Source organism: Salvelinus namaycush, chromosome 30, assembly GCF_016432855.1.
Source record: "Salvelinus namaycush isolate Seneca chromosome 30, SaNama_1.0, whole genome shotgun sequence".
Classification (NCBI taxonomy): domain Eukaryota; kingdom Metazoa; phylum Chordata; class Actinopteri; order Salmoniformes; family Salmonidae; genus Salvelinus; species Salvelinus namaycush.
In genome coordinates this window covers 2,922,957-2,950,045 of record NC_052336.1, presented here as the reverse complement: position 1 = coordinate 2,950,045, position 27,089 = coordinate 2,922,957, and the positions used below count along the sequence as shown (strand labels likewise).

At 49.5% G+C, this 27,089-nt stretch overlaps 1 protein-coding gene across 1 annotated transcript in view; it reads right to left on the bottom strand.

Annotated features, from left to right (window-relative positions):
• The window catches only part of LOC120024768 (cell migration-inducing and hyaluronan-binding protein-like), a gene marked incomplete at its 5' end in the record, with an annotated part of 39,869 nt that extends 12,888 nt beyond the window's left edge, over nt 1–26,981 (bottom strand). The window contains 10 exons of the mRNA XM_038969053.1: nt 3,859–4,070; nt 4,550–4,765; nt 5,238–5,418; nt 6,387–6,542; nt 8,922–8,957; nt 14,941–15,072; nt 16,122–16,207; nt 19,271–19,399; nt 19,659–19,728; nt 26,767–26,981. Of these exons, the coding sequence (XP_038824981.1) occupies nt 3,859–4,070; nt 4,550–4,765; nt 5,238–5,418; nt 6,387–6,542; nt 8,922–8,957; nt 14,941–15,072; nt 16,122–16,207; nt 19,271–19,399; nt 19,659–19,728; nt 26,767–26,981 (1,433 nt within the window). The remainder of the gene's footprint in view (nt 1–3,858; nt 4,071–4,549; nt 4,766–5,237; nt 5,419–6,386; nt 6,543–8,921; nt 8,958–14,940; nt 15,073–16,121; nt 16,208–19,270; nt 19,400–19,658; nt 19,729–26,766) is intronic.
• Between the last annotated feature and the right edge of the window lie 108 nt (nt 26,982–27,089).

The following is a 27,089-nucleotide window of genomic DNA, read 5'->3' as shown; positions in this document are numbered from 1 at the left end:
GTTGGAGTGTTCCCCTGGCTATCTGTAAATGATGTCTGAGTGTTGGAGTGTGCCCCTGGCTATCTGTAAATGATGTCTGAGTGTTGGAGTGTTCCCCTGGCTATCTGTAAATGATGTCTGAGTGTTGGAGTGTTCCCCTGGCTATCTGTAAATGATGTCTGAGTGTTGGAGTGTTCCCCTGGCTATCTGTAAATGATGTCTGAGTGTTGGAGTGTGCCCCTGGCTATCTGTAAATGATGTCTGAGTGTTGGAGTGTGTCCCTGGCTATCTGTAAATGATGTCTGAGTGTTGGAGTGTGCCCCTGGCTATCTGTAGATGATGTCTGAGTGTTGGAGTGTTCCCCTGGCTATCTGTAAATGATGTCTGAGTGTTGGAGTGTTCCCCTGGCTATCTGTAAATGATGTCTGAGTGTTGGAGTGTGCCCCTGGCTATCTGTAAATGATGTCTGAGTGTTGGAGTGTGCCCCTGGCTATCTGTAAATGATGTCTGAGTGTTGGAGTGTGTCCCTGGCTATCTGTAAATGATGTCTGAGTGTTGGAGTGTGCCCCTGGCTATCTGTAAATGATGTCTGAGTGTTGGAGTGTGCCCCTGGCTATCTGTAAATGATGTCTGAGTGTTGGAGTGTTCCCCTGGCTATCTGTAAATGATGTCTGAGTGTTGGAGTGTGCCCCTGGCTATCTGTAAATGATGTCTGAGTGTTGGAGTGTGTCCCTGGCTATCTGTAAATGATGTCTGAGTGTTGGAGTGTGCCCCTGGCTATCTGTAAATGATGTCTGAGTGTTGGAGTGTGTCCCTGGCTATCTGTACATTTTTAAAACAAGAACATGGTTCTGTCTGCTTTGCTTAATATAAGGAATTAGAAATTATTTCTACTTTTACTTTTGATACTTAAGTATATTTAGAACCAAATACTTTTACTCAAGTAGTATTTTACTGGGTAACATTCACTTTTACTTGAGTAACTTTCTATTAAGGTATCTATACTTTTACTACATATTACCTCATTTTACCTCGACTAACCTGTGCCCCCGCACATTGACTCTGTACCAGTACCCCCTGTATATAGCCTCCACATTGACTCTGTACCAGTACCCCCTGTATATAGCCTCCACATTGACTCTGTACCAGTACCCCCTGTATATAGCCTCCACATTGACTCTGTACCAGTACCCCCTGTATATAGCCTCCACATTGACTCTGTACCAGTACCCCCTGTATATAGCCTCCACATTGACTCTGTACCAGTACCCCCTGTATATAGCCTCCACATTGACTCTGTACCAGTACCCCCTGTATATAGCCTCCACATTGACTCTGTACCAGTACCCCCCTGTATATAGCCTCCACATTGACTCTGTACCAGTACCCCCTGTATATAGCCTCCACATTGACTCTGTACCAGTACCCCCTGTATATAGCCTCCACATTGACTCTGTACCAGTACCCCCTGTATATAGCCTCACTACTGTTATGTTATAGTTGCTCTTAAATTATTTGTTATTTTTCTATTTTCTTATTTTTTACTTCAATTTATTTTAGTAAATACTTTCTTAACACTTGTTTTTCTTAAAACTACATTGTTGGTTAAGGGCTTGTAAGCATTTCACTGTAAGGTTGTTGTATTTGGTGCATGTGACTTTGATTTGATTTAAAATGTGAAATGTCATGCAGTGTTAATGGTTGAACCTGAATTTCCATTTCACAAACAATAGATGGCGCCAGAGCAGCATGTAACCAATGGGAATGCCCATATCCCCCAATACAGTAGATGTTCCTCCCTCCTTTCGGGGTAATCTCAGGCCAGGGAATAGCTAACACGCTTGAAATGACTACCATGCCTCTGCTATTCAAATGACTGCCAATGCTATTAAGTGTATTTGCTGGGCAGGGGTGATGTCATATGCTAAGACAAACAGCCACCATAAACTACTGTATCACACTGTCCCTTGGGTTATAGGGTTCGTGGAAGGCAAGGGTGTGACTTGATGATATGGGTTTTATTAATATGACCACATGGTCAGGGGATGGGGCTTTGGGTTACTGGGGTTATTGTTGACTCATAGGATGTGGTGCCATGATGTTGACAGTTGTTTGGATCAGATGCTGAAACAATGCTGGGAGAAGGAAGTGAATAGTGTGTATGGTGAAGGGTGCATGTGTGTGTGTCTGTACGTGTCTCTCTGCATCCACTACCAACCTGTGTAGTCTCTCTCTCTGTCTCTGTCTCGTTGTCTCTGTGTGTGTGTGTGTGTGTGTGTGTGTGTGTGTGTGTGTGTGTGTGTGTGTGCGTGCGTGCGTGCGTGCGTGCGTGCGTGCGTGCGTGCGTGCGTGCGTGCGTGCGTCTATATCTCTCTGAGTCCACTACCAACCTGTCTAGTCTAGTCTAGTCTAGTCTAGTCTAGTCTATCTATCTGTCTAGTCTAGTCTAGTCTAGTCTATCTGTCTAGTCTATCTATCTGTCTAGTCTATCTATCTGTCTAGTCTAGTCTAGTCTAGTCTAGTCTATCTATCTGTCTAGTCTAGTCTAGTCTAGTCTATCTATCTATCTGTCTAGTCTAGTCTAGTCTAGTCTAGTCTATCTATCTGTCTAGTCTAGTCTAGTCTAGTCTAGTCTAGTCTAGTCTATTAGTCTAGTCTAGTCTAGTCTAGTCTATCTATCTGTCTAGTCTAGTCTATCTATCTGTCTAGTCTAGTCTATCTATCTGTCTAGTCTAGTCTAGTCTAGTCTATCTATCTGTCTAGTCTAGTCTATCTGTCTAGTCTAGTCTAGTCTATCTGTCTAGTCTAGTCTAGTCTAGTCTATCTGTCTAGTCTAGTCTAGTCTATCTGTCTAGTCTAGTCTAGTCTAGTCTATCTGTCTAGTCTAGTCTAGTCTATCTGTCTAGTCTAGTCTATCTATCTGTCTAGTCTATCTATCTGTCTAGTCTATCTATCTGTCTAGTCTATCTATCTGTCTAGTCTGTCTATCTGTCTAGTCTGTCTATCTGTCTAGTCTATCTATCTGTCTAGTCTATCTATCTGTCTAGTCTGTCTATCTGTCTAGTCTGTCTATCTGTCTAGTCTGTCTATCTGTCTAGTCTATCTGTCTATCTGTCTATCTGTCTATCTGTCTATCTGTCTGTCTGTCTGTCTGTCTGTCTGTCTGTCTGTCTGTCTGTCTGTCTGTCTGTCTGTCTGTCTGTCTGTCTGTCTGTCTGTGCGTGCGTGCATGCGTGCGTGCATGCGTGCGTGCGTCTACATCTCTCTGAGTCCACTACCAACCTGTCTAGTCTAGTCTAGTCTAGTCTAGTCTATCTATCTAGTCTAGTCTAGTCTAGTCTAGTCTAGTCTAGTCTAGTCTATCTAGTCTAGTCTAGTCTAGTCTAGTCTAGTCTAGTCTATCTATCTGTCTAGTCTATCTATCTGTCTAGTCTAGTCTAGTCTATCTATCTGTCTAGTCTATCTATCTGTCTAGTCTAGTCTAGTCTAGTCTATCTGTCTAGTCTAGTCTATCTGTCTAGTCTAGTCTATCTGTCTAGTCTAGTCTAGTCTATCTGTCTAGTCTATCTGTCTAGTCTAGTCGAGTCTAGTCTAGTCGAGTCTAGTCTAGTCTAGTCTAGTCTAGTCTAGTCTATCTGTCTAGTCTAGTCTATCTGTCTAGTCTAGTCTATCTGTCTAGTCTAGTCTAGTCTATCTGTCTAGTCTATCTGTCTAGTCTAGTCTATCTGTCTAGTCTAGTCTATCTGTCTAGTCTAGTCTAGTCTAGTCTAGTCTATCTGTCTATCTGTCTATCTGTCTGTCTGTCTGTCTGTCTGTCTGTCTGTCTGTCTGTCTGTCTGTGCGTGCGTGCGTCTATATCTCTCTGAGTCCACTACCAACCTGTTGAAGTTGATGAGCCACACAGTGATCTCTGCAGGAGCAGCCTGGTCCCAGTGTACAGTGTAGCCCTTACCCAGGGTGACCACGGGCTGGAACTGCTGGTAGTGCTTCCTCTTGCCCAGAGCGCCCTCTAGTGTCAGGGGTCTGTCAGGGTACTCATCCTTTACCATCTGCATGTTCAGACTGGCAGGGTTACGTGTCTGTATGTAGATCTGAGGGACCACACACACACACACACACACACACACACACACACACACACACACACACACACACACACACACACACACACACACACACACACACACACACACGTTAATGCACAAACGCATACAGACACATGCACACACACAAACACACAGGTGTGTGTGACTAGGAACATGTTCACTCTTCTGGAAGACATTAGAAAGTGAGTGAAATGAGGGGGAAATGAGGTCACACTGCAGAAAAAACCTAGTGTGTTAGCTTTGAGAGGAAACTTAACCAACACTTTATTTTAAAGAATGTGAGTACATACTGTGTACCCATGTGTGTATGTGTTTCTATAAGATACGGTGTGTGTGTGTGTGTGTGTGTGTGTGTGTGTGTGTGTGTGTGTGTGTGTGTGTGTGTGTGTGTGTGTGTGTGTGTGTGTGTGTGTGTGTGTGTACATGCATGCTTCCTTCAGCCTGCATGGCGTATGCATACCAACCTGTGCATAATGCCCACTACAGATGGCAGCCCTCCAGTCAGGCACGTCAATACAGTCAGGGTGTCTCAGTAACCAGTTGTCCTCTTTGACCAGGAAGGCTCCAGGGTACTCACTGACCGAGCCGTCCACATCGTGGAATATCGTGGTCTTGTCACCGTCCATCTGCATCTTGTTAAACCATGGGCCGGGCTCGCCGAAAAACACCCGGGACGTTATCTGATAAGAAGAGCAGGAGGTAGATGGGGAGGGAGGGGGAGAAGGGGTGAGTGGATGGAGAGAAGAGAGGGGGAGAGGGGAAGGAGAGGAGAGGGGGAGAGAGGAGAGATGAGTGTCATGGAGGTGAGAAAGAGAAGCATGTCTCCCCTGTAAGACCCTGCTTATGGCACTACATTACCCATAATCCATCATGACAGCTCATGCCCAAAATTTGCAGCTACGCTTTACACACACAATACACCCCAACTCCCATCATGTGTACAGGTAAATGCTAACCAGCGTGATACACCCTCCCCCCACCCACTCACTCACTCACACACTCACACACTCACACACTCACACACTCACACACTCACACACTCACACACTCACACACTCACACACTCACACACTCACACACTCACTCACTCACTCACTCACTCACTCACTCACTCACTCACTCACTCACTCACTCACTCACTCACTCACTCACAGGCACATTGTCGAAGGTGATGTCGGTGACGTTGTTGTTAGGGCAGCTCTGCCAGGAGTTGTTGAGTCTGAACCCGAAGGCGCTGGTGTGTCGACCGTCCAGGGCAATGTACTTTCTGAAGGTGCAGTTCTGCACGTTGATGGGCCCGTCGTAGATCTGCATGCCGCGGATAGGGAAGTCACTGCAGGACAGACATACAGAGAGTCAGAAAGACCAGAGGGAGGGAGACAAGTTAGAGACAATGAGAGAGCGAGAGAACTTGACGGACAGACAGACCCTGGTCAAAAGTAGGGCACCAGGTAGGGAATAGGGTGCTATTTGGGACGCAGGCAAGATCATGGGTGCTTTGCGATGTTCCCAAGTGTGCCAGAGGGGACATCGTCATCTCTTTCAGAACACAGACAAGGCTCTGTGCTATCGGATATTGGATAACGACTGCATCTTGGGACCATTTTGTAACACTATGCAAAAGTTCAAATGTGGTTGCAAATGATATTTTTTTCTCCATATAGCATGTCATGTACAGAGACAGATGATGGATGACGGGCTTCTTTCACCCAGACAATAAAAGAATGTAAGATATGCACAAGTTGAGACATCATACTTTTAATCATACTTTCTGTCTGGCCAAGCACACAAAAACGCTGAAAAGGGAAAAGTTGAAGGGGTTCATTTCAGGGTAAAATGTGAATGAGGAGAGGCGATACAAGGAGAGAAGGAGAAGGAGAATGAGAAGGAGGAGGAGGAGGAGGAGGAGGAGGAGGAGGAGGAGGAGGAGGAGGAGGAGGAGAAGGAGAAGGAGAAGGAGGAGGAGAAGGAGAAGGAGGAGAAGGAGGAGAAGGACAAGGAGGAGAAGGAGAAGGAGGAGGAGAAGGAGAAGGACAAGATGGAGGAGGTGGAGGAGGAGAAGGACAAGGAGGAGGAGGAGGAGAAGGGAGATAAGAGAACAAGAAATTAACAGACAGAAGAGGAGAGAAAAGGGAGAGAGACACACGCAGTGTCTGTCTCTCTGTCTCTCTCTGTGTGTGTGTGTGTGTGTGTGTGTGTGTGTGTGTGTGTGTGTGTGTGTGTGTGTGTGTGTGTGTGTGTGTGTGTGTGTGTGTGTGTGTGTGTGTGTGTGTGTGTGTGTGTATACGAGCCAACACTCACACTCCTCGAGGCAGGGTCCTCCCATTGAGGTCGGGTCCCCCGGGACCCCAGATACGGTTGTCAGGAATGGGCATGCCCCTGTTGTCACTCTCCCCAACAAACAGACTGTTCTTCACCTCCTGACGAGAACCATCGTCATCAGGGAATGTACCACCACTACACAGACAGGGAAAGACAGAGAGAAAGTGACAGAGAGAAAGCGTTTGTGTGTGTGTTCATTTCATAGAAAAATACTTTTCATTTTTGTTGACTAAAATGTGACGAGACGAGAATTCCACGTGAGACTAATGGACATTTCATTTGACATCAAGCTCCTTTTCATCTGTTGTTTACAATCATAGGCATGCAGAATAATGTTTTGCAATCCTCTCATTGGTAGAATTGACATCTTTCAGTTGTGTGGACTAATTGAGCTGATCTGCCCGGCTCTCTCACACAGCTCCCAGGTGGTCACATCAGTCGCTCGTCAATCTTCTGAGCTGATCTGCCCGGCTCTCTCACACAGCGCCCAGGTGGTCACATCAGTCGCTCGTCAATCTTCTGAGCTGATCTGCCCGGCTCTCTCACACAGCTCCCAGGTGGTCACATCAGTCACTCGTCAATCTTCTGAGCTGATCTGCCCGGCTCTCTCACACAGATCCCAGGTGGTCACATCAGTCACTCGTCAATCTTCTGAGCTGATCTGCCCGGCTCTCTCACACAGCTCCCAGGTGGTCACATCAGTCACTCGTCAATCTTCTGAGCTGATCTGCCCGGCTCTCTCACACAGCTCCCAGGTGGTCACATCAGTCACTCGTCAATCTTCTGAGCTGATCTGCCCGGCTCTCTCACACAGCTCCCAGGTGGTCACATCAGTCACTCGTCAATCTTCTGAGCTGATCTGCCCGGCTCTCTCACACAGATCCCAGGTGGTCACATTAGTTGCTCGTCAATCTTCTGAGCTGATCTGCCCGGCTCTCTCACACAGCTCCCAGGTGGTCACATCAGTCACTCGTCAATCTTCTGAGCTGATCTGCCCGGCTCTCTCACACAGCTCCCAGGTGGTCACATCAGTCACTCGTCAATCTTCTGAGCTGATCTGCCCGGCTCTCTCACACAGCTCCCAGGTGGTCACATCAGTCGCTCATCAATCTTCTGAGCTGATGCGAAGCCAGGACACTGGACTTGTAACTAAACTCAACTAGAAACGATCATGTTTACTCTCTCTTACTTTCATGTAGGCTACTTTTACTCTGATCACATCAGTATCTCTATATTGTTACTCATGAATCTGTGTTGCCGCTCTCGCAGCATTCTTGCGGTTGCTTGAATGTTAGGAGTACAGTAATACTTCTGTCATCTTTGGAGATGTAAAATTCTCCCCTTTTTAAAGAAAAAGCTTTTATTTACCCCCCTTAACGGTTATGATGTGGAGAAAATCAGAGACGTAAATTATTTAACATCTAGCCAAGGCTTTATAGCCTATATGATTAATTATGGCTGGCATTGGTTACAATCTGCCACAATATAAATGTTGCCAGCTAAGGTATACGAGGGGATGGTAGGTCTAGTTGGACAAGGCTATATGAATGTGCACATGATGGAAGTTAGAAGTAGCTGAAATATTCATTATTTCATAGATTATTTTGACTATTATGTGACTAAAATGGCTGTGACTAAAACTGTCTACAGTTTTAGTGTCAGATAATAACTGATAATAACTAACTGATAATAACTAAAACTAACGAAGGATGAAATGACTAAAATGTGACTAAAAGGTATTTTAAGACTAAAAATAAAACCAAATCTAAAATAGATGCCAAAGTTAACACTTTTGTGTGTGTTTTTGGTTTTACTAAAGTAAAACAAGGAAAATTCCCACAAGGAAAACGTCTATTTTTGGCTTAGGGGTTAGGTTCAGGGTTAAAATTAGGGTTAGAATTAGGGTTAAGTTTAGGGTTAAGGTTAGGTTAAGGGTTAGGGGTTAGCGAAATAGGATTTTGAATGGGAATCAATTGTTTGGTCTCCACAAGGATAGTAAAACAAATGTGCGTGTGTGTGAGTACGTGAGTGAGTGACTGTCAGAGAGTTTGTGTGGCCAAGAGAGCTAAAACGAATGTGTGGCCAAGAGAGCGTGTAAAAGTGTGTGAGTCTGTGCCAGTGTGTCTCTCTCTGAGAGTGTGACCTGGTTTCTGAAACCAGCTACAAACCATGCCCAGGCCCATATACCTAGAGATGCCACTTTCACACTCCCAAATTACTTTCACACTCTTTCAAAGTCTTTCTTTCCCACTGCATCATAAGCAGACGACCATATAAGGTGTTTTCCAATTACTGCAACGGGGTCTTCTGCAGTCACCCGTAAATACAAACATGAACCACACATGCACGCCGCACACACACACACACACACACACACACACACACACACACACACACACACACACACACACACACACACACACACACACACACACACACACACACACACACACACACACACACACACACACACACACACAGGACCACAAGATGTTATTAACATTAATGTCTTACCTAGCCAGTGTTAGGCCAATTCCATTATCAGCAAATCTGAGGGAGAGAGAGAAACAGTTGTTAGAGCCAATCACATAGTAGAACGGAACATTAGAATGAGAATATTACACAGACATGATCTGTTTCCGCATGTCAACAGTGTGTGTGTGTGTGTGTGTGTGTGTGTGTGTGTGTGTGTGTGTGTGTGTGTGTGTGTGTGTGTGTGTGTGTGTGTGTGTGTGTGTGTGTGTGTGTGTGTGTGTGTGTGTGTGTGTCTAATCACACACTGTTTGTCTAAAACTCCAAGGATAAGGGTTGACATTGGAAATGTTGTCAAGGAAGCAAAGCAGCAACAGACTGAAGGTGAGAAAAACAATAGATGATTCAGTGTAAATGCTAGGGGATGTTTCTGACAGTTACTGCTGTGTTGAGTGCTAGACCTAGCAGTAGGAAGCCTAGAGGTAAGCATGATAATTGGGGTGGCAGCACCATAGGACTGAGAGGGAGGTTAGAGACATAGCTAGTCAAAATGTAGCCCTTTTTCAAAGGCGTGAATGGTGTATATTTGTTAAGGTAGGTTACAGCTAAATATGTATTTGTTACAATCCACCTATCGCTCGATCCCTCCCTCCCACCTCTACCGCTCGCGTCCCTCCCTCCCACCTCTACCGATCTCTCATCCATCCCTCCCACCTCTACCGCTCGCTCCTTCCCTCCCACCTCTACCGCTCGCTCCTTCCCTCCCACCTCTACCGCTGGCTCCTTCCCTCCCACCTCTACCGCTCGCTCCCTCCCTCCCACCTCTACCGCTCGCTCCCTCCCTCCCACCTCTACCGCTCTCGTCCCTCCCTCCCACCTCTACCGCTCGCTCCCTCCCTCCCACCTCTACCTCTCGCTCCTTCCTCCCACCCTACCGCTCGCTCCTTCCCTCCCATCTCTACCGCTCGCTCCCTCCCTCCACCTCTACCGCTCGCTCCCTCCCTCCCACCTCTACCGCTCGCTCCCTCCCTCCCACCTCTACCGCTCGCTCCCTCCCTCCACCTCTACCGCTCGCTCCCTCCCTCCCACCTCTACCGCTCGCTCCCTCCCTCCCACCTCTACCGCTCTCTCCCTCCCTCCACCTCTAACGCTCGCTCGCCTTCCCTCCCACCTCTACCGCGTCTCCTCTACCGCTCGCTCCCTCCCTCCCACCTCTACCGCTCGCTCCCTCCCTCCCACCTCTACCGCTCGCTCCCTCCCTCCCACCTCTACCGCTCGCTCCCTCCCTCCCACCTCTACCGCTCTCTCCCTCCCTCCCACCTCTACCGCTCGCTCCTTCCCTCCCACCTCTACCGCTCTCTCCCTCCCTCCCATCTCTACCGCTCGCTCCCTCCCTCCCACCTCTACCGCTCCCTCCCTCCCACCTCTACCGCTCGCGCCCTCCCACCTCTACCGCTCGCTCCCTCCCTCCTCTACCGCTCGCCCCTTCCCTCCCTCCCACCTTTACCGCTCGCTCCCTCCCTCCCTCCCTCCCACCTCTACCGCTCGCTCCCTCCCTCCCACCTCTACCGCTCGATCCCTCCCTCCCACCTCTACCGCTCGCTCCTTCTCTCCCACCTCTACCGCTCGCTCCCTCCCTCCCACCTCTACCGCTCGCTCCCTCCCTCCCACCTCTACCGCTCGCTCCCTCCCTCCCACCTCTACCGCTCGCGTCCCTCCCTCCCACCTCTACCGCTCGCGTCCCTCCCTCCCACCTCTACGCTCGCATCCCTCCCTCCCACCTCTACCGCTCTCTCCCTCCCTCCCACCTCTACCGCTCGCTCCTTCCCTCCCACCTCTACCGCTCTCCCTCCCTCCCTCCCACCTCTACCGCTCGCATCCCTCCCTCCCCCTCTACCGCTCGCTCCCTCCCTCCCACTCTACCGCTCGCTACCTCCCTCCCACCTATAACCGCTCGCCCTCCCTCCACCTCTACCCGCTCGCGTCCCACCTCTACCGCTCTCTCCCTCCCTCCCACCTCTACCGCTCGCTGCTTCCCTCCCACCTCTACCGCTCTCTCCCTCCCTCCCACCTCTACCGCTCGCTCCCTCCCTCCCACCTCTACCGCTCGCTCCCTCCCTCCCACCTCTACCGCTCGCTCCCTCCCTCCCACCTCTACCGCTCGCTCCCTCCCTCCCACCTCTACCGCTCGCTCCCTCCCTCCTCTACCGCTCGCCCTTCCCTCCCTCCCACCTTACCGCTCGCTCCCCCCTCCCTCCCACCTCTACCGCTCGCTCCCTCCCTCCCTCCTCCCACCTCTACCGCTCGCTCCCTCCCCCACCTCTACCGCTCGATCCCTCCCTCCCAGCTCTACCGCTCGCTCCTCCCTCCACCTCTACCGCTCGATCCCTCCCTCCCACCTCTACCGCTCGCTCCCTCCTCCCACCTCTACCGCTCGATCCCTCCCTCCCACCTCTACCGCTCGATCCCTCCCTCCCACCTCTACCGCTCGCTCCCTTCTCTCCCACCTCTACCGCTCGCTCCCTCCCTCCCACCTCTACCGCTCATCCCTCCCTCCCACCTCTACCGCTCGATCCCTCCCTCCCACCTCTACCGCCGATCCCTCCCTCCCACCTCTACCGCTCGATCCCTCCCTCCCACCTCTACCGCTCGCTCCCTCCCTCCCACCTCTACCGCTCGCTCCTCCTCCCACCTCTACCGCTCGCTCCCTCCCTCCCACCTCTACCGCTCGCTCCCTCCCTCCCACCTCTACCGCTCGCTCCCTCCCTCCCACCTCTACCGCTCGCTCCTCCCTCCCACCTCTACCGCTCGCTCCCTCTCCCACCTCTACCGCTCGCTCCTCCCTCCCACCTCTACCGCTCGCTCCCTCCCTCACACCTCTACCGCTCGCTCCCTCCCTCACCCCCCCACCTCAACCGCTCGCTCCGGTCCTCCTCGCGCACCATCTACCGCTCGAGTCCCTCCCTCCCACCTCTACCGCTCGATCCCTCCCTCCCACCTCTACCGCTCGATCCCTCCCTCCCACCTCTACCCGCTCGCTCCTTCCCTCCCAGCTCTACCGCTCGCTCCTTCCCTCACACCTCTACCGCTCGCTCCCTCCCTCCCACCTCTACCGCTCGCTCCCTCCCATCCCACCTCTACCGCTCATTCCCTCCCTCCCACCTCTAACGCTCGATCCCTCCTCCCACCTCTACCCGCTCGATCCCCTCCCCTCCCACCTCTACCGCTCGATCCCTCCCTCCCACCCTCTACCGCTCGCTCCTTCTCTCCCACCTCTACCGCTCGCTCCCTCCCTCCCACCTCTACCGCTCGCTCCCTCCCTCCCACCTCTACCGCTCGCCTCCCTCCCTCCCACCTCTACCGCTCGCTCCCTCCCTCCCACCCTCTACCGCTCGCTCCCTCCCTCCCACCTCTCTACCGCTCTCTCCCTCCCTCCCACCTCTACCGCTCGCTCCTTCCCTCGCCACCTCTACCGCTCTCTCCCTCCCTCCCACCTCTACCGCTCGCTCCCTGCCCCTCCCCACCTCTACCGCCTCGCCTCCTCCCTCCCACCTCTACCGCACTCCTCCCTCCCTCCCACCTCTACCGCTCGCGTCCTTCCCTCCCACCTCTACCGCTCTCTCCCTCCCTCCCATCCTACCGCTCGCTCCCTCCCTCCCACCTCTACCGCTCGCTCCCTCCCTCCCACCTCTACCGCTCCCTCCCTCCCACCTCTACCGCTCGCCCTCCTCCCTCCCACCTCTACCGCTCGCTCCCTCCCTCCTCTACCCGCTCGCCCCTTCCCTCCCTCCCACCTTTACCGCTCGCTCCCTCCCTCCCTCCCTCCCACCTCTACCGCTCGCTCCCTCCCTCCCACCTCTACCGCTCGATCCCTCCCTCCCACCTCTACCAGCTCGCTTCCCTTCTCTCCACCTCTACCGCTCGCTCCATCCCTCCCACCTCTACCGCTCGCTCCCTCCCTCCCACCTCTACCGCTCGCGTCCCTCCCTCCCACCTCTACCGCTCGCTCCTCCCTCCCACCTCTACCGCTCGCTCCCTCCCTCCCACCTCTACCGCTCGCTCCCTTCCCTCCCACCTCTACCGCTCTCTCCCTCCCTCCCCACCTCTACCGCTCGCTCCTTCCTCCACCTCTACCGCTCTCTCCTCCTCCTACCTCTCCGCTCGCATCCCTCCCTCCCACCTCTACCGCTCGCTCCCTCCCTCCCCACCTCTACCCGCTCTCGCTCCCTCCCTCCCACCTCTACCGCTCGCCATCCCACCTCACCGCTCTCTCCCCTCCCTCCCACCTCTACCGCTCGCTGCTTCCCTCCCACCTCTACCGCTCTCTCCCTCCCTCCCACCTCTACCGCTCGCTCCCTCCCTCCCACCTCTACCGCTCTCGCTCCCTCCCTCCCACCTCTACCGCTCGCTCCCGTCCCTCCCACCTCTACCGCTCGCTCCCTCCCTCCCACCTCTACCGCTCGCTCCCTCCCTCCTCTACCGCTCGCCCCTTCCCTCCCTCCCACCTTTACCGCTCGCTCCCTCCCTCCTCCCACCTCTACCGCTCGCTCCCTCCCTCCCTCCCTCCCCACCTCTACCGCTCGCTCCCTCCTCCCACCTTTACCGCTCGATCCCTCCCTCCCAGCTCTACCGCTCGCTCCCTCCCTCACACCTCTACCGCTCGATCCCTCCCTCCCACCTCTACCGCTCGCTCCCTCCTTCCCACCTCTACCGCTCGATCCCTCCCTCCCACCTCTACCGCTCGATCCCTCCCTCCCACCTCTACCAGCTCGCTCCTTCTCTCCCAGCTCTACCGCTCGCTCCCTCCCTCCCACCTCTACCGCTCATTCCCTCCCTCCCACCTCTACCGCTCGATCCCTCCCTCCCACCTCTACCGCTCGATCCCTCCCTCCCACCTCTACCGCTCGATCCCTCCTCCCCACCTCTACCGCTCGATCCCTCCCTCCCACCTCTACCGCTCGCTCCTTCTCTCCCACCTCTACCGCTCGCTCCCTCCCTCCCACCTCTACGCTCGCTCCCCTCCCTCCCACCTCTACCGCTCGCTCCCTCCTCCCACCTCTACCGCTCGCGCTCCCTCCCTCCCACCTCTACCGCTCGCTCCCTCCCTCCCACCTCTACCGCTCGCTCCCTCCCTCACACCTCTACCGCTCGCTCCCTCCCTCACACCTCTACCGCTCGCTCCCTCCCTCACACCTCTACCGCAGATCCCTCCCTCCCACCTCTACCGCTCGATCCCTCCCTCCCACCTCTACCGCTCGATCCCTCCCTCCCACCTCTACCGCTCGATCCCTCCCTCCCACCTCTACCGCTCGCTCCTTCCCTCCAGCTCTACCGCTCGCTCCCTCCCTCACACCTCTACCGCTCGCGTCCCTCCCTCCCACCTCTACCGCTCGCTCCCCTCCCTCCCACCTCTACCGCTCATTCCCTCCCTCCCACCTCTAACGCTCGATCCCTCCCTCCCACCTCTACCGCTCGATCCCTCCCTCCCACCTCTACCGCTCGATCCCTCCCTCCCACCTCTACCGCTCGATCCCTCCCTCCCACCTCTACCGCTCGCATCCCTTCTCTCCCACCTCTACCGCTCGCTCCCTCCCTCCCACCTCTACCGCTCGCTCCCAGTCCCTCCCACCTCTACCGCTCGCTCCCTCCCTCCCACCTCTACCGCTCGCTCCCTCCCTCCCACCTCTACCGCTCGCTCCCTCCCTCCCACCTCTACCGCCGCTCGCCTCCCCTCTACCCTCGCTCCTCCCCCACCTCTACCGCTCGTTTCCTTCCCTCCCACCTCTACCGCTCGATCCTTCCCTCCCACCTCTACCGCTCGCTCCCATCCCGCCCACCTCTACCGCTCGCTCCCTCCCTCCCACCTCTACCGCTCGCATCCCTCCCTCCCACCTCTACCGCTCGCTCCCTCCCTCCCACCTCTACCGCTCGCTCCTTCCCTCCCACCTCTACCGCTCGCTCCCTCCCTCCCACCTCTACCGCTCGCTCCCTCCCTCCCACCTCTACCGCTCGATCCCTCCCTCCCACCTCTACCGCTCGATCCCTCCCTCCGTCTACTCACTGGCAGTCGTCCAGCCAGACATCTCCTCCCCTCAGCCAGGCTCCGTGGTCCTGGTTCTTGTAGGCCACAAAATGGTGGATGAGAGCTGGGACACGGGGCTTGAAGGGATCCGCATCCTGGTGGGGTCCATATCTAGAGAGAGAGAGAGAAGAGAGAGAGAGAAAGAAGAGAGAGAGAGAAGAGTGAGAGAGAAAGAAGAGCGAGAGAGAGAAGAGTGAGGAGAGAGAGAAGAGCGAGAGAGAGAGAGAGCGAGAGAGAGAGAAGAGAGAAGAGAGAAGAGAGAGAGAAAGAGAGAGAAGAGAGAAGAGAGAAAGAGAGCGAGCGAGAGCAAGAGAGGAGAGAGAGAGCAAGAGAGAGAGAGAGAGAGAGAGAGAGAGAGAGAGAGAGAGAGAGAGAGAGAGAGAGAGAGAGAGAGAGAGAGAGAAAGAGAGAGAGAGAGAGAGAAAGAAAAATCAGCTACACTGGTCTGCCCTGCCCATAACTACCTTTTCCTTTAAACAGGTTAGAATCTAAATCAAATAACTAAAGTATAACAACAAAATGAAGCGTAATAAAGTAATATAATGTGAGTAGTAATGTGGGGTAACAGAACATACAGTGTATCAACAAATAAACCAGTCAGGAACTTGTTTTGAATCACGGGTTTGTGTAAAGTATTTTCAAACATCACGGTCCTTCATGCAGACATCTCTGCTATGTATTATTCACTGTTCAAAATGTTAACCAATGTGCTGTATGAAGCCTGGGTGAGTGGGATTGCAGACTGGGGTCAAATACTTTGGTTGAGGTGCACTTGGACTTTTAGGACGATTCAATTGGTTCCATTGTTATGGGCAAACAATGTATCTGAAAGAGGTCTGCTAACTAGCTACCGAGTGGCGTAGTGGTCTAAGGCACTGCATCTCAGTGCTACAGACCCTGGTTTGATTTCAAGGCTGTATCACAACGGCCGTGATTAGGAGTCCCATAGGGCAGCGCACAATTGGCCCAGCGTGGTCCGGGTTTGGGTTTGGCCGGGGTAGGCTGTCATTGTAAATAATCATTTGTTCTTAACTGATTTGCCTACGGTAGTTAAGTAAAGGTTAAATAAATACAAATCTAAACTACTCCCCCTCACCCAGTCTCTCTGCATCCACTACCAACCTCTGTGTGTGTGTGTGTGTGTGTGGTGAGACACTGACCTTGCTCCCACTAGAGAAAGGAAGGGTCTCTTGTCCTTGTCATTGGCCTGTGTGGTCTTTACACCGTTGTCTAGGATCATCCCAGCCTGCACAGGTGCATACACACATTACATTAACACTTCCAGTCAAGGAGCCAGCTATCAGACAACAGATATGAACAACAGATAGCTTTGAAACAGATAGCTTTCTCCTTGTCTTGATGCTGTTTAGTTATGTATACTCGGGTGTGAGAACACTGAGGGTGATTCCACAATGCACCCTATTCCCTACATAGTACAGCCTTGGCCCTGGTCAAAAGTAGTGCACTACTGTATGTGGGGAATAGGGTGCCATTGGGACCGATCATCTGAGTCGCCTCTAGCAACACCAACAGCCTCCAAGGTCTCTCTCTCTCTCTCTCTCTCTCTCTCTCTCCCTCTCCCTCTCCCTCTCTCTCTCTCTCTCTCTCCTATCTCCTCTCTCTCTCTCTCTCTCTCTCTCTCTCCCTCTCTCTCCCTCTCTCTCTCTCCTCTCCTCTCCCTCTCTCTCTCCTCTACTCTCTCCTTCCTTCCCTCTCCCTCCCTCTCCCTCTCCCTCCCTCTCTCTCCCTCTCCTCTCTCCCTCTCTCTCTCCTTCCTTCCCCTCCCTCTCTCTCTCTCTCTCCTTCCTTCCCTCTCTCTCTCTCTCTCCTTCCTTCCCTCTCCCTCTCTCTTCCTCTCTCCTTCCTTCCCTCTCCCCCTCTCTCTCCCTCTCCCTCTCTATCTCTCTCCTTCCTTCCCTCTCTCTCTCTCTCCTTCCTTCCCTCTCCCTCTCTCTCCCTCTCTCTCCCTCTCTCTGCCCTCTCTCTCCCTCTCTCTCCCTCTCTCTCTCTCTCTCCTTCCTTCCCTCTCCTCTCTCTCTCCCCTCTCTCCCTCCCTCTCCCTCTCCCTCCCTCTCCCTCTCTCCCTCTCTCTCTCCTTCTTCCCTCTCTCTCTCCTTCCTTCCTCTCCCTCTCCCTCTCCCTCTCTCTCCCTCTCCCTCTCCCTCTCCCTCTCTCTCTCCCTCTCTCTCTCCCTCTCTCTCTCCCTCCAGTTCCTCCTGATCAAGGGCCTAATAGACACACACTGACACACAGCTTTTGCTTTATATGAAAAAAGCGGGGATCCAGTGCTCGACTGAGGGACTTGAATATCCCCAAATCATTCCTTACCCCAAGATAATTAAACTGGTGACTATCCAGGATAATAAAGGAAAATTAGATTTATTGAGGGACAAACAAACAATAGTTTTGTCATGAATCAACTTCATTCATCAGAAACGTAAGCCTATTGTTTGTTAGTCCCTCAATAAATCTATCAGATTTATGCAGCAACAGAGTGTTTCTCTTGTTTTATATATGTGTGTTGCTGTGTGTGTGCGTGTGCGTGTGCGTGTGCGTGCGCGTGTGCGTGTGCGTGTGTGTGTGTGTGTGTGTGTGTGTTTGCCGAGGCGTGTGTGTCTTCGTGTTGCGTGCATATGTCTTTGTGTGGGTGTGCGCGCATAAACGCTTGTGTGTGTGTATGTCTGCTTCTTTATGTGTGCACAAGATGGTGTGTGTACGTCTGTGTCTTTGTGTACAAGCTGGTATATCTAGTTCTATCACAAGGAGGCTGTGGTAACAGCTTGACATGAGTTCTATTTCTATTAACACACCCTGCTAGGAACAGAAAGAGAGAGAGAAAATATTAAGCAGAGAAACAGAGAGAGAGAGAGAGAGAGAGAGAGAGAGGAGAGAGAGAGAGAGAGAGAGAGAGAGAGAGAGAGAGAGAGAGAAAGGGTGGAGAGAGAGAGCACGAGAGTGAGAGTGAGAAAAGTAGAGAGAGAGAGTAAAGAGAAAGAATGGAGCGAGAGAGAGAGAGAGAGAGAGAAGGGTGGAGAGAGAGAGAGAGAAAGAGAGAAAGGGTGGAGAGAAAGAGAGAGAAAGAGAGAAAGAATGGAGCGAGAGCGAACGAGAGCGAGAGAAAGGGGGGAGAGGGAGAGAAAGAGAGTGAGAGAGCAAGAGAGAGAAAGGGTAGAGAGAGGGAGAGAGAGAGAGAGCGAGAGAGAAAGAAGGAAGGGTGGAGAGAAAGAGAGAGAGAGAAAGGGTGGAGAGAAAGAGAGAGAGAGAGAAAAGGGTGGAGATAAAGAAAGAGAGAGAGAGAGAGAGAAAGGGTGGAGAGAAAGAGAGAGAAAGAGAGAACGGGTGGAGCGAGAGCGAATGAGAGCGAGAGAAAGGGTGGAGAGAAAGAGAGAGAAAGAGAGAAAGGGTGGAGCGAGAGCGAGAACGAGAGCGAGAGAAAGGGTAGAGAGAGAGAGCGAGAGAGTGAGAGAGTGAGAGAGCTGAGAGCGAGAAAGAGGGAAGGGTGGAGAGAAAGAGCGAGAGAGAGAGAGAAAGAGAGAGAGAGTTTGAGAAAGGGTGCGGAGAAGGAGAGAAAGGATTGAGGGAAAGAGAGAGAAAGAGAGGAAGGGTGGAGCGAGAACGAGAGCGAGAGAAAGGGTGGAGAGAGACAGAGAGAGAGAAAGAGGGAAGGGTGGAGAAAGAAAGAGAAAGAGAGAAAGGGTGGAGAGAAGGAGAGAGAATGAGAGAAAGGGTGGAGAGAGAGAGAGAGCGAGAGAAAGGGTGGAGAGAGAGAGAGAGAAAAAGAGGGAAGGGTGGAGAGAAAGAGAGAGAAATAGAGAAAGGGTGGAGAGAGAGAGAGAAAGGGTGGAGAGAGAGAGAAAGGGTGGAGAGAGAGAAAGAAAGGGTGGAGAGAGAGAGAAAGGGTGGAGAGAAAGAGAGAGAGAAAGAGAAAGGGTGGAAAGAGAGAAAGGATGGAGAGAAAGAGAGAAAGAGATAAAAAGAGAGAAAGGGTGGAGAGAGAGAGAGAGAGAGAGAGAGAGAAGGGTGGAGAGAGAGAGAGAGAGAAGGGTGTGAACATGACAGAGAGAGAGGCGCTGCTAGCACAGACCACAAGGGCCATAACCAGACCGCATAGAGATTTATTATCAACTGAAGATGCTCGTTAACATGTAATGATCGCTGCTCTGCGGCTCCAAACCATGAATTAACCTTCACACACTGGGTTAACACACATGGAAGAGCAGTTAGCTTATATCTGGTTGGTTAATATGACTTCCTTTATTCTATTGGATGTTTGCTGTTATTATCTAACAAGACTCACACACACTCTTACCCTGTAGTTGGAGTGGGCCCTATTGTTGGTGAACTGGCCCATAGGTGTGTGTTCGGTGCGACCAGGAGAATACATGCCCTCAGAGGCTCCCGTAGGCACATGGTGGAAGAGGAACCAGAAACCTGTCTCCTTGAAGGACACACACACAGTATGTTAACAAACACATGCAAGCATTAACACACACACACACATACACACACCATACTATACATAACAAATGAATATACAGTAATTCATCAGACTGGACATTGGGGTAATGAGGCCTACATACATACTGTACACCTGAAGACAAGGACAGATAGAAAGAGTGAATGGGAGAGAGAGAATGAGAGAGAGAGAGAGAGAGAGAGAGAGAAAGCAAGCGAGGGAGATTGGGAGAGAGACTTACCTCTGAGCCTGCTGCTGCACAGTTGATGAGGTTGTTATTGGGGTTGGCAATCCAAAAGGTGGACGTAGCGCTGGAAGAGACAAAGAAAGACAAGAGGGAGGAAAAGAGAAAGAGAACGTGAGAGAGAGGAGGGAGCGACAGAGAACGTGAGAGAGAGGAGGGAGAGAGAGAACGTGAGAGAGAGGAGGGAGAGAGGAGGGAGAGACAGAGAACATGAGAGAGAGGAGGGAGAGGGAGAACGTGAGAGAGTGGAGGGAGAGACAGAGAACGTGAGAGAGAGGAGGGAGAGAGAGAGAGAACGTGAGAGAGTGAGAACGTGAGAGAGAGGAGGGTGAGAGAGTGAGAACGTGAGGGAGAGGAGGGTGAGAGAGTGAGAGAGAAGAGGGAGAGAGAGGAGGGAGAGAGAGAACGTGAGAGAGAGAAGGGTGAGAGAGAGAAGGGAGAGAAAACAAGAGTTGTTGATTATCCCAGTGTCCTACTCCTCGCTTCAGGCAGCACCTCAACAGCCTTGGTTTCTCAAATGACTGCCTCGCCTGGTTCACCAACTACTTCTCAGACAGAGAAATCGGAGGGCCTGGTGTCCGGACCTCTGGCAGTCTCTATGGGGGTGCCACAGTGTTCAATTCTCGGGCCGACTCTTTTATCTGTATACATCAATGATGTCGCTCTTGCTGCTGGTGATTCTCTGATCCACCTCTACGCAGACGACACCATTCTGTATACTTCTGGCCCCTCTTTGGACATTGTGTTAACTTCTTATGGCTGCAGGGGCAGTATTGAGTAGCCGGATAAAAGGTGCCCATTTCAAACGGCCTCGTACTCAATTCTTGCTCGTACAATATGCATATTATTATTACTATTGGATAGAAATACTCTCTAGTTTCTAAAACCGTTTGAATTATATCTGTGAGTAAAACAGAACTCCTTTTGCAGCAAACTTCCTGTCAGAAAGTGAAAAATCTGAAATCGATGCTCTGTTCTAGGATCTGCCTATAAATGTGCTTGATATGTATGAGTATACATGCACTTCATACGCCTTCCACTAGATGTCCCATAGGCTGTGAGAGGTGAAATGGGGTTTCTAGGTGTTTCTATGGTGAAAAGAGAGCTCTTGGAATGACATGACCCCAGAATTCCTCTGTCCAGGAAGCGCATAGAGGTCACCGGTAATGGCTTCTGAAAAGCAATCGTTATAGACGTGTTATATCTCCGGCTTTGATTTTATTTGATAAATGTGATCATATCATCGTAAAGTATGTTTTTTCAATATAGTTTCATCAGATTATTGAAATATTTTCGGGAGTTTAGGCGTCTTGCGTTCTCTGGGTATGGTGAAGATGGAGAGCTACGCGCCACTTGGCTAGTTAGCTTGCTAATTCGAGAGGGAAGAAGGCCGTTCTAAAACCAAACAACGATTGTTCTGGACAAAGGACACCCTTGTACAACATTCTGATGGAAGATCATCAAAAGTAGGACCCATTTTATGATGATATTTCATATATCTGTCGGAATATGTTGACAATTATTTTGCGCCCAGATTTGGGCTCTCTCTCGTTATAACGTAAGCTGGATGTGGTAATGAAGTTATTTTTAGAATTCTAACACGGCGATTTCATTAAGAACTAATGTATCTATCATTTCCTATACAACATGTATTTTTTAGTAAAGTATATGAATAGTTATTTGGTCAGAATAGGTGAGTGTCATAAAAATATCCGGACATTCTAGGAAAAAGATGCTACGTTAGCACAATGTATAACCACGTATTTCAGCTCTAAATATGCACATTTTCGAACAAAAAATAAGTGTATTGTATAACCTGATGTTATAGGACTGTCATCTGATGAAGCTTATCAAGGTTAGTCAAAAATTATATAACTTTTGCTGGTTTGTTACGATCGCTAACTTTTGCTGCGGGTAAATGGCTTGTGTTTCTGGCTATTGTGGTAAGCTAATATAACGCTATATTGTGTTTTCGCTGTAAAACACTTAACCTGTTTGGGCTGCAGGGGCAGTATTGAGTAGCCGGATAAAAGGTGCCCATTTCAAACGGCCTCGTACTCAATTCTTGCTCGTACAATATGCATATTATTATTACTATTGGATAGAAAACACTCTCTAGTTTCTAAAACCGTTTGAATTATATCTGTGAGTAAAACAGAACTCATTTTGCAGCAAACTTCCTGACAGGAAGTGGAAAATCTGAAATCGATGCTCTGTTCTAGGGCCTGCCTATAAAGGTCCTTGATATTTATTAGAATACATGCACTTCATACGTCTTCCACTAGATGTCGACAGGCAATGAGAGAAGAAATGGAGTGTATAACTTGATCTGGGGTCGAATAAATGCTCTTTGTATGACGTGTCACCAGTTTCCTGTTTTCTGGAGAGCGCGTGAAGGGACCTGGTATTGCCTTCTGTAAAGCTGTCGTTATGGACGACTAATATCTCCGGCTTTGATTTTATTTGATACATGTGACAATATCATTGTAAAGTATGTTTTTTCAATATAGTTTTATTAGATTATTGAAATTTATTCAGGACGTTAGGCGTGTTGCGTTGTGTGCCTTTGTTCAGGAAGGAGAGCTTCGCGCTACTTTGCTAGCTTTCCGTGCTAATTGACTGGAGAAGAGGACATTCTAAATCCAAACAACGATTGTTCCCGACAAAGGACCCCTTGTACAACATTCTGATGAAAGATCATCAAAAGTAGGACCCATTTTATGATGCTATTTCATATATCTGTCGAACATGTGAAATAGTCGTTTGCGCCCAGATTTTGGGTACTCTCTCGCTGGATGTCGTAGCTGGATGTCGTAATGAAGTTATTTTTAGAATTCTAACACGGCGATTGCATTAAGAACTAGTGTATCTATCATTTCCTATACAACATGTATTTTTTAGTAACGTTTATGTATAGTTATTTGGTCAGAATAGTTGAGTGCCATAAAAATATCCGCACATTCTGGGAAAAAGATGCTACGTTAGCACAATGTATAACCACTGATTTCAGCTCTAAATATGCACATTTTCGAAAAAACATAAGTGTATGTATAACCTGATGTTATAGGACTGTCATCTGATGAAGCTTATCAAGGTTAGTCAAAAATTATATATCTTTTGCTGGTTTATTCGCTATCGCTAACGTGCCTATTGCTATCGCTAACGTGCCTTGATGAATGAATGCGGTAGTGTGGTAGGCTATTGTAGTAAGCTAATATAATGCTATATTGTGTTTTCGCTGTAAAACACTTAAAAAATCGGAAATATTGGCTGGATTCACAAGATGTTTGTCTTTAATTTGCTATACACCATCGATTTTTCAGAAATGTTTTATGATGAGTATTTAGGTATTTGACGTTGGTGTCTGTAATTACTCTGGCTGCTTCGGTCCTATTTGTGACGGTAGCTGTGATGGTAGCTGCAATGTAAAACTGATTTATACCTCAAATATGCACATTTTTCGAACAAAACATAGATTTATTGTATAACATGTTATAAGACTGTCATCTGATTAAGTTGTTTCTTGGTTAGTTTGGTTGGTTCTTGGTTAGTTAGGTTGGCTTTGTGCATGCTACCTGTGCTGTGAAAAATGTCTGTCCTTTTTTGTATTTGGTGGTGAGCTAACATAAATATATGTGGTGTTTTCGCTGTAAAACATTTTAAAAATCGGACATGTTGGCTGGATTCACAAGATGTTTATCTTTCATATGCTGTATTGGACTTGTTAATGTGTGAAAGTTAAATATTTCAAAAAAATATTTTTGAATTTCGCGCCCTGCACTTGAAGTGGCTGTTGTCATATTGTGCCCGGCTTCGGGCTTGCAGCCCAAAGAAGTTAAGAAATCGGAAATATTGGCTGGATTCACAAGATGCTTGTCTTTCATTTGCTGTACACTATGTATTTTTCAGAAATGTTTTATGATGAGTATTTAGGTATTTGACGTTGGTGTCTGTAATTATTCTGGCTGCTTTCGGTGCAATTTCTGATTGTAGCTGCAATGTAAAACTGATTTATAGCTCAAATATGCAAATTTTTCGAACAAAACATAGATTTATTGAATAACATGTTATAAGACTGTCATCTGATGAAGTTGTTTGTTGGTTAGTTTGGTTGGTTCTTGGTTAGTTTGGTTGGTTTTGTGCATGCTACCTGTGCTGTGAAAAATGTTAGTGCTTTTTTGCTCTTAAATGCAAGTAAAACTAAATGCATGCTCTTCAACCAATTGCTGCCTGCACCTGCTCGCCCGTCCAGCATCACTACTCTGGACGGTTCTGACTTAAAATATGTGGACAACTACAAATACCTAGGTGTCTGGTTAGACTGTAAACTCTCCTTCCAGACACACATTAAGCATCTCAAATCCAAAATTAAATCTAGAATCGGCTTCCTACTTCGCAACAAAGCATCCTTCACTCATGCTGCCAAACATACCCTCTAAAACTGACTATCCTACCGATCCTCGACTTCGGCGATGTCATTAACAAAAGCATGGATGAAGTGGTGGTCCATGTGTGCAATTTAACTGCTGTTCTAATGGGTCTTCTAATGGTCCTTTCTCAACTGTTGTGGAAATATTGTGCATTGACAGTGAATGTAGTTAACGTTAGCAGCCAGCCTGGTGCTACATGATATGACGTATACAAATAGGCCACTAGACAACCCAGTGTTTTTATAGTATGACTGAACCACTTCCTAGGTTTATTGTACTAACAGTCATTGCAATTTATTTTCACCGGCTTCACTTTACATCAGGTTGATCTTAAATTGGTCAGCAATATTGAAAACATATTATTATGGATGAACTTCTCCAGCTGTACATTATTGTTGCTTTGTAGTGTAGAGAGGTGAGCAACATGTTTTAATTTCAACAGCTACAGGTTTTGGATGATACATACGTTTTATTTTTCATCGTCCTTGAAGCATAACATTGAAGTACTGTAAATTCCCATGAATTCCTAAGGAGGCTGTTCCTTAGGAGGAGTACCATAATGACGAACAGAGGGGAGAGGAGATGAATGGGAGAGGAGAGGAGCTAAGGGGAGAGGGGAGAGGTGAGTAGAGGAGGGAGGGAGAGGAATGGACAATTGGGGAGAGGAGAGGAGAGGAGAGGAGAGGAGAGGAGAGGAGAGGAGAGGAGAGGAGAGGAGAGGAGAGGAGAGGAGAGGAGAGGAGAGGCAAGGCACACATACTCTAACGTGACCGTCTCTCATGGCTTTGCAGTATTAATGTCTCCACCTGTCTGCTTATCAGTGAGGCAAATTCCTGGACTGCGTCACAAATGGCACCCTATTCACTACATAGTACATTACTTTTGACCAAGCTCCTATATAGTGCACTACTTTTGACCCTGCAGGACCCATAGGACCATGGTCAAAAGTAGTGCACTGTCATGACATGCCCTTGGGGGGAGTATCATAGGCGCCCCACCTCTCTCTCCACAGTTTTATGATGGTCATAAATACCTGCAGGAAAACTCTCTCTCCCTACTCTCAGAAACTTGAGTTAAATCCCTTTGTCACCATAGAGAGTGACGTTGCAGTATGATAACATTAAAAGGCTGAATAATTAAACAGTATTTCTGTATCCCAACATTTGGAATGGTCCGTGGGTATTTAAAGAACAATCCTGTGGAATGTGTTAATAATTTGTGGCGTAACTAAAGACAGTATAACAACATAAGTGTATCTCTGAATGTGTATATTTCCCAGTTGTCAGGGTCACATCCAAATGTGGGGGAACGTATACGATTAAATGTGAAACTATTTGTGGGAAGATGTAATGAGAGAATTATTTTCCATATGAAGTCTTAACCAAGTCAGTGGCCACGCCCACGTGAGCAGACATTACATCGGCGTCATGGAACGCCCCCTTTTTCCAGAGTGTATAAAACCCACTTCCGACAAAATGTACATCAACGAGACCAACATCGTGAGCTGAGTGGGACATAATGGCTAGAACTCTGAAACTTCAACAGAGAAGAAGAACATCTCTACAAAACTAAAGACTACACAGGAACATTCAGTCTGCGGCTGTTTAAGTACTTTAGTCCGGTAAATGCAACCGAGAACCAGTACTCTGAAAGATCCATTCTGGAGAACATTTCCCTATCAAACGACCATTGGTGCGTCTGATGTATCCATATTTAACAGACACTTCCAGAACAAAGGGAACAAGCTACAACTACGAAAGACTTTAATCTCTGGTGGACAAACCAGAGACTTTCTGGCGACTGAATTTCCAGCAGACGGACCGGCGATTTCAACAAAGAGACAACAAAGGTTTCCACTCGTAAATATGTAAAATGCAACCTCTTTTCGAATGACTGGCTGTTCATGTGGCTGTTCATGGGGCGGCAGCGTAGCCTAGTGGTTAGAGTGTTGGACTAGTAACCGAAAGGTTGCAAGTTCAAATCCCCGAGCTGACAAGCCTGTCGTTTTGCCCCCCCCCCCCCCCCCTAAATTCGGGAAAGAGTAACTCTTTAAACAACACATAGACACGAAGGCACTGTGTAGGTAATAGGATGCCATTTGGGATGCAGCCCTAGTAACCGACAACTAGATACAACTCTGATTTTAACACTCAAATGAATGTGGGATCCAGACTTTTAGTCAAACCTCTAGCCTTAGAATCACAACCTAATTGGTTTTGCAAAGGGAATAGAGAACATCAGTCGGGTAATAAGCAGTGTGTGTGTGTGTGTGTGTGTGTGTGTGTGTGTGATTTAAGGTAAGATAAGGTAAAGCTCAGTCTTATTGCAGTGTTGTATCTTCTGGCTGAGCGTGTCTCTTATGCATTAATCATACTCTGTCTCTCTAACACCAGAGATAGCAGGTTACCACGGGGACAGACATATCAGTTCAGAGGACAGACTCTATTTATACGCAGCAGACATGCTAAACAGGTGAGTGTGTGTGTACATGTACCTGTTGCTGTCTGTATATATCCATCTTACGTGTATCTATATGTGTAGATGTGAAGTCAGCCCTAGACGCTGATCTTGGGTCAGTTTTGCATCTTCCCCACTAATAGTTAAGGTTAGGATTGCGTGAAGGGAAACTGATCCTAGATCTGTACCTAGGGGACACTTCTATTGATCTCCTCTACCTGCAGTCTTGTCGTGGGTTGGCCACATATCCGGGGAAGGCTCCCTGTGTGATATCGCGACACATCTTGCTGTCCCTGTCGGAGGGCAGCAGGGTACCAGCTCTGATCATCAGCCCCAGGCAGTGGTCAAAAGTGTTCCTCTCCTCAGGACCGTCCTCAGTGAAGAAACAGTGTCCCAGAGCATCATAGCCCACCACGTCCTTTACCTGGTAGGACAGAGAGAGGGGGGAGGGAGAGAGAGTGGGCGAGAGGGAGTGAGGTGGGGAGAGAGAGAGTGAGGAGAGAGGGGGAGGGAGGGAGAGAGGAGGAGGGAGAGAGAGGGG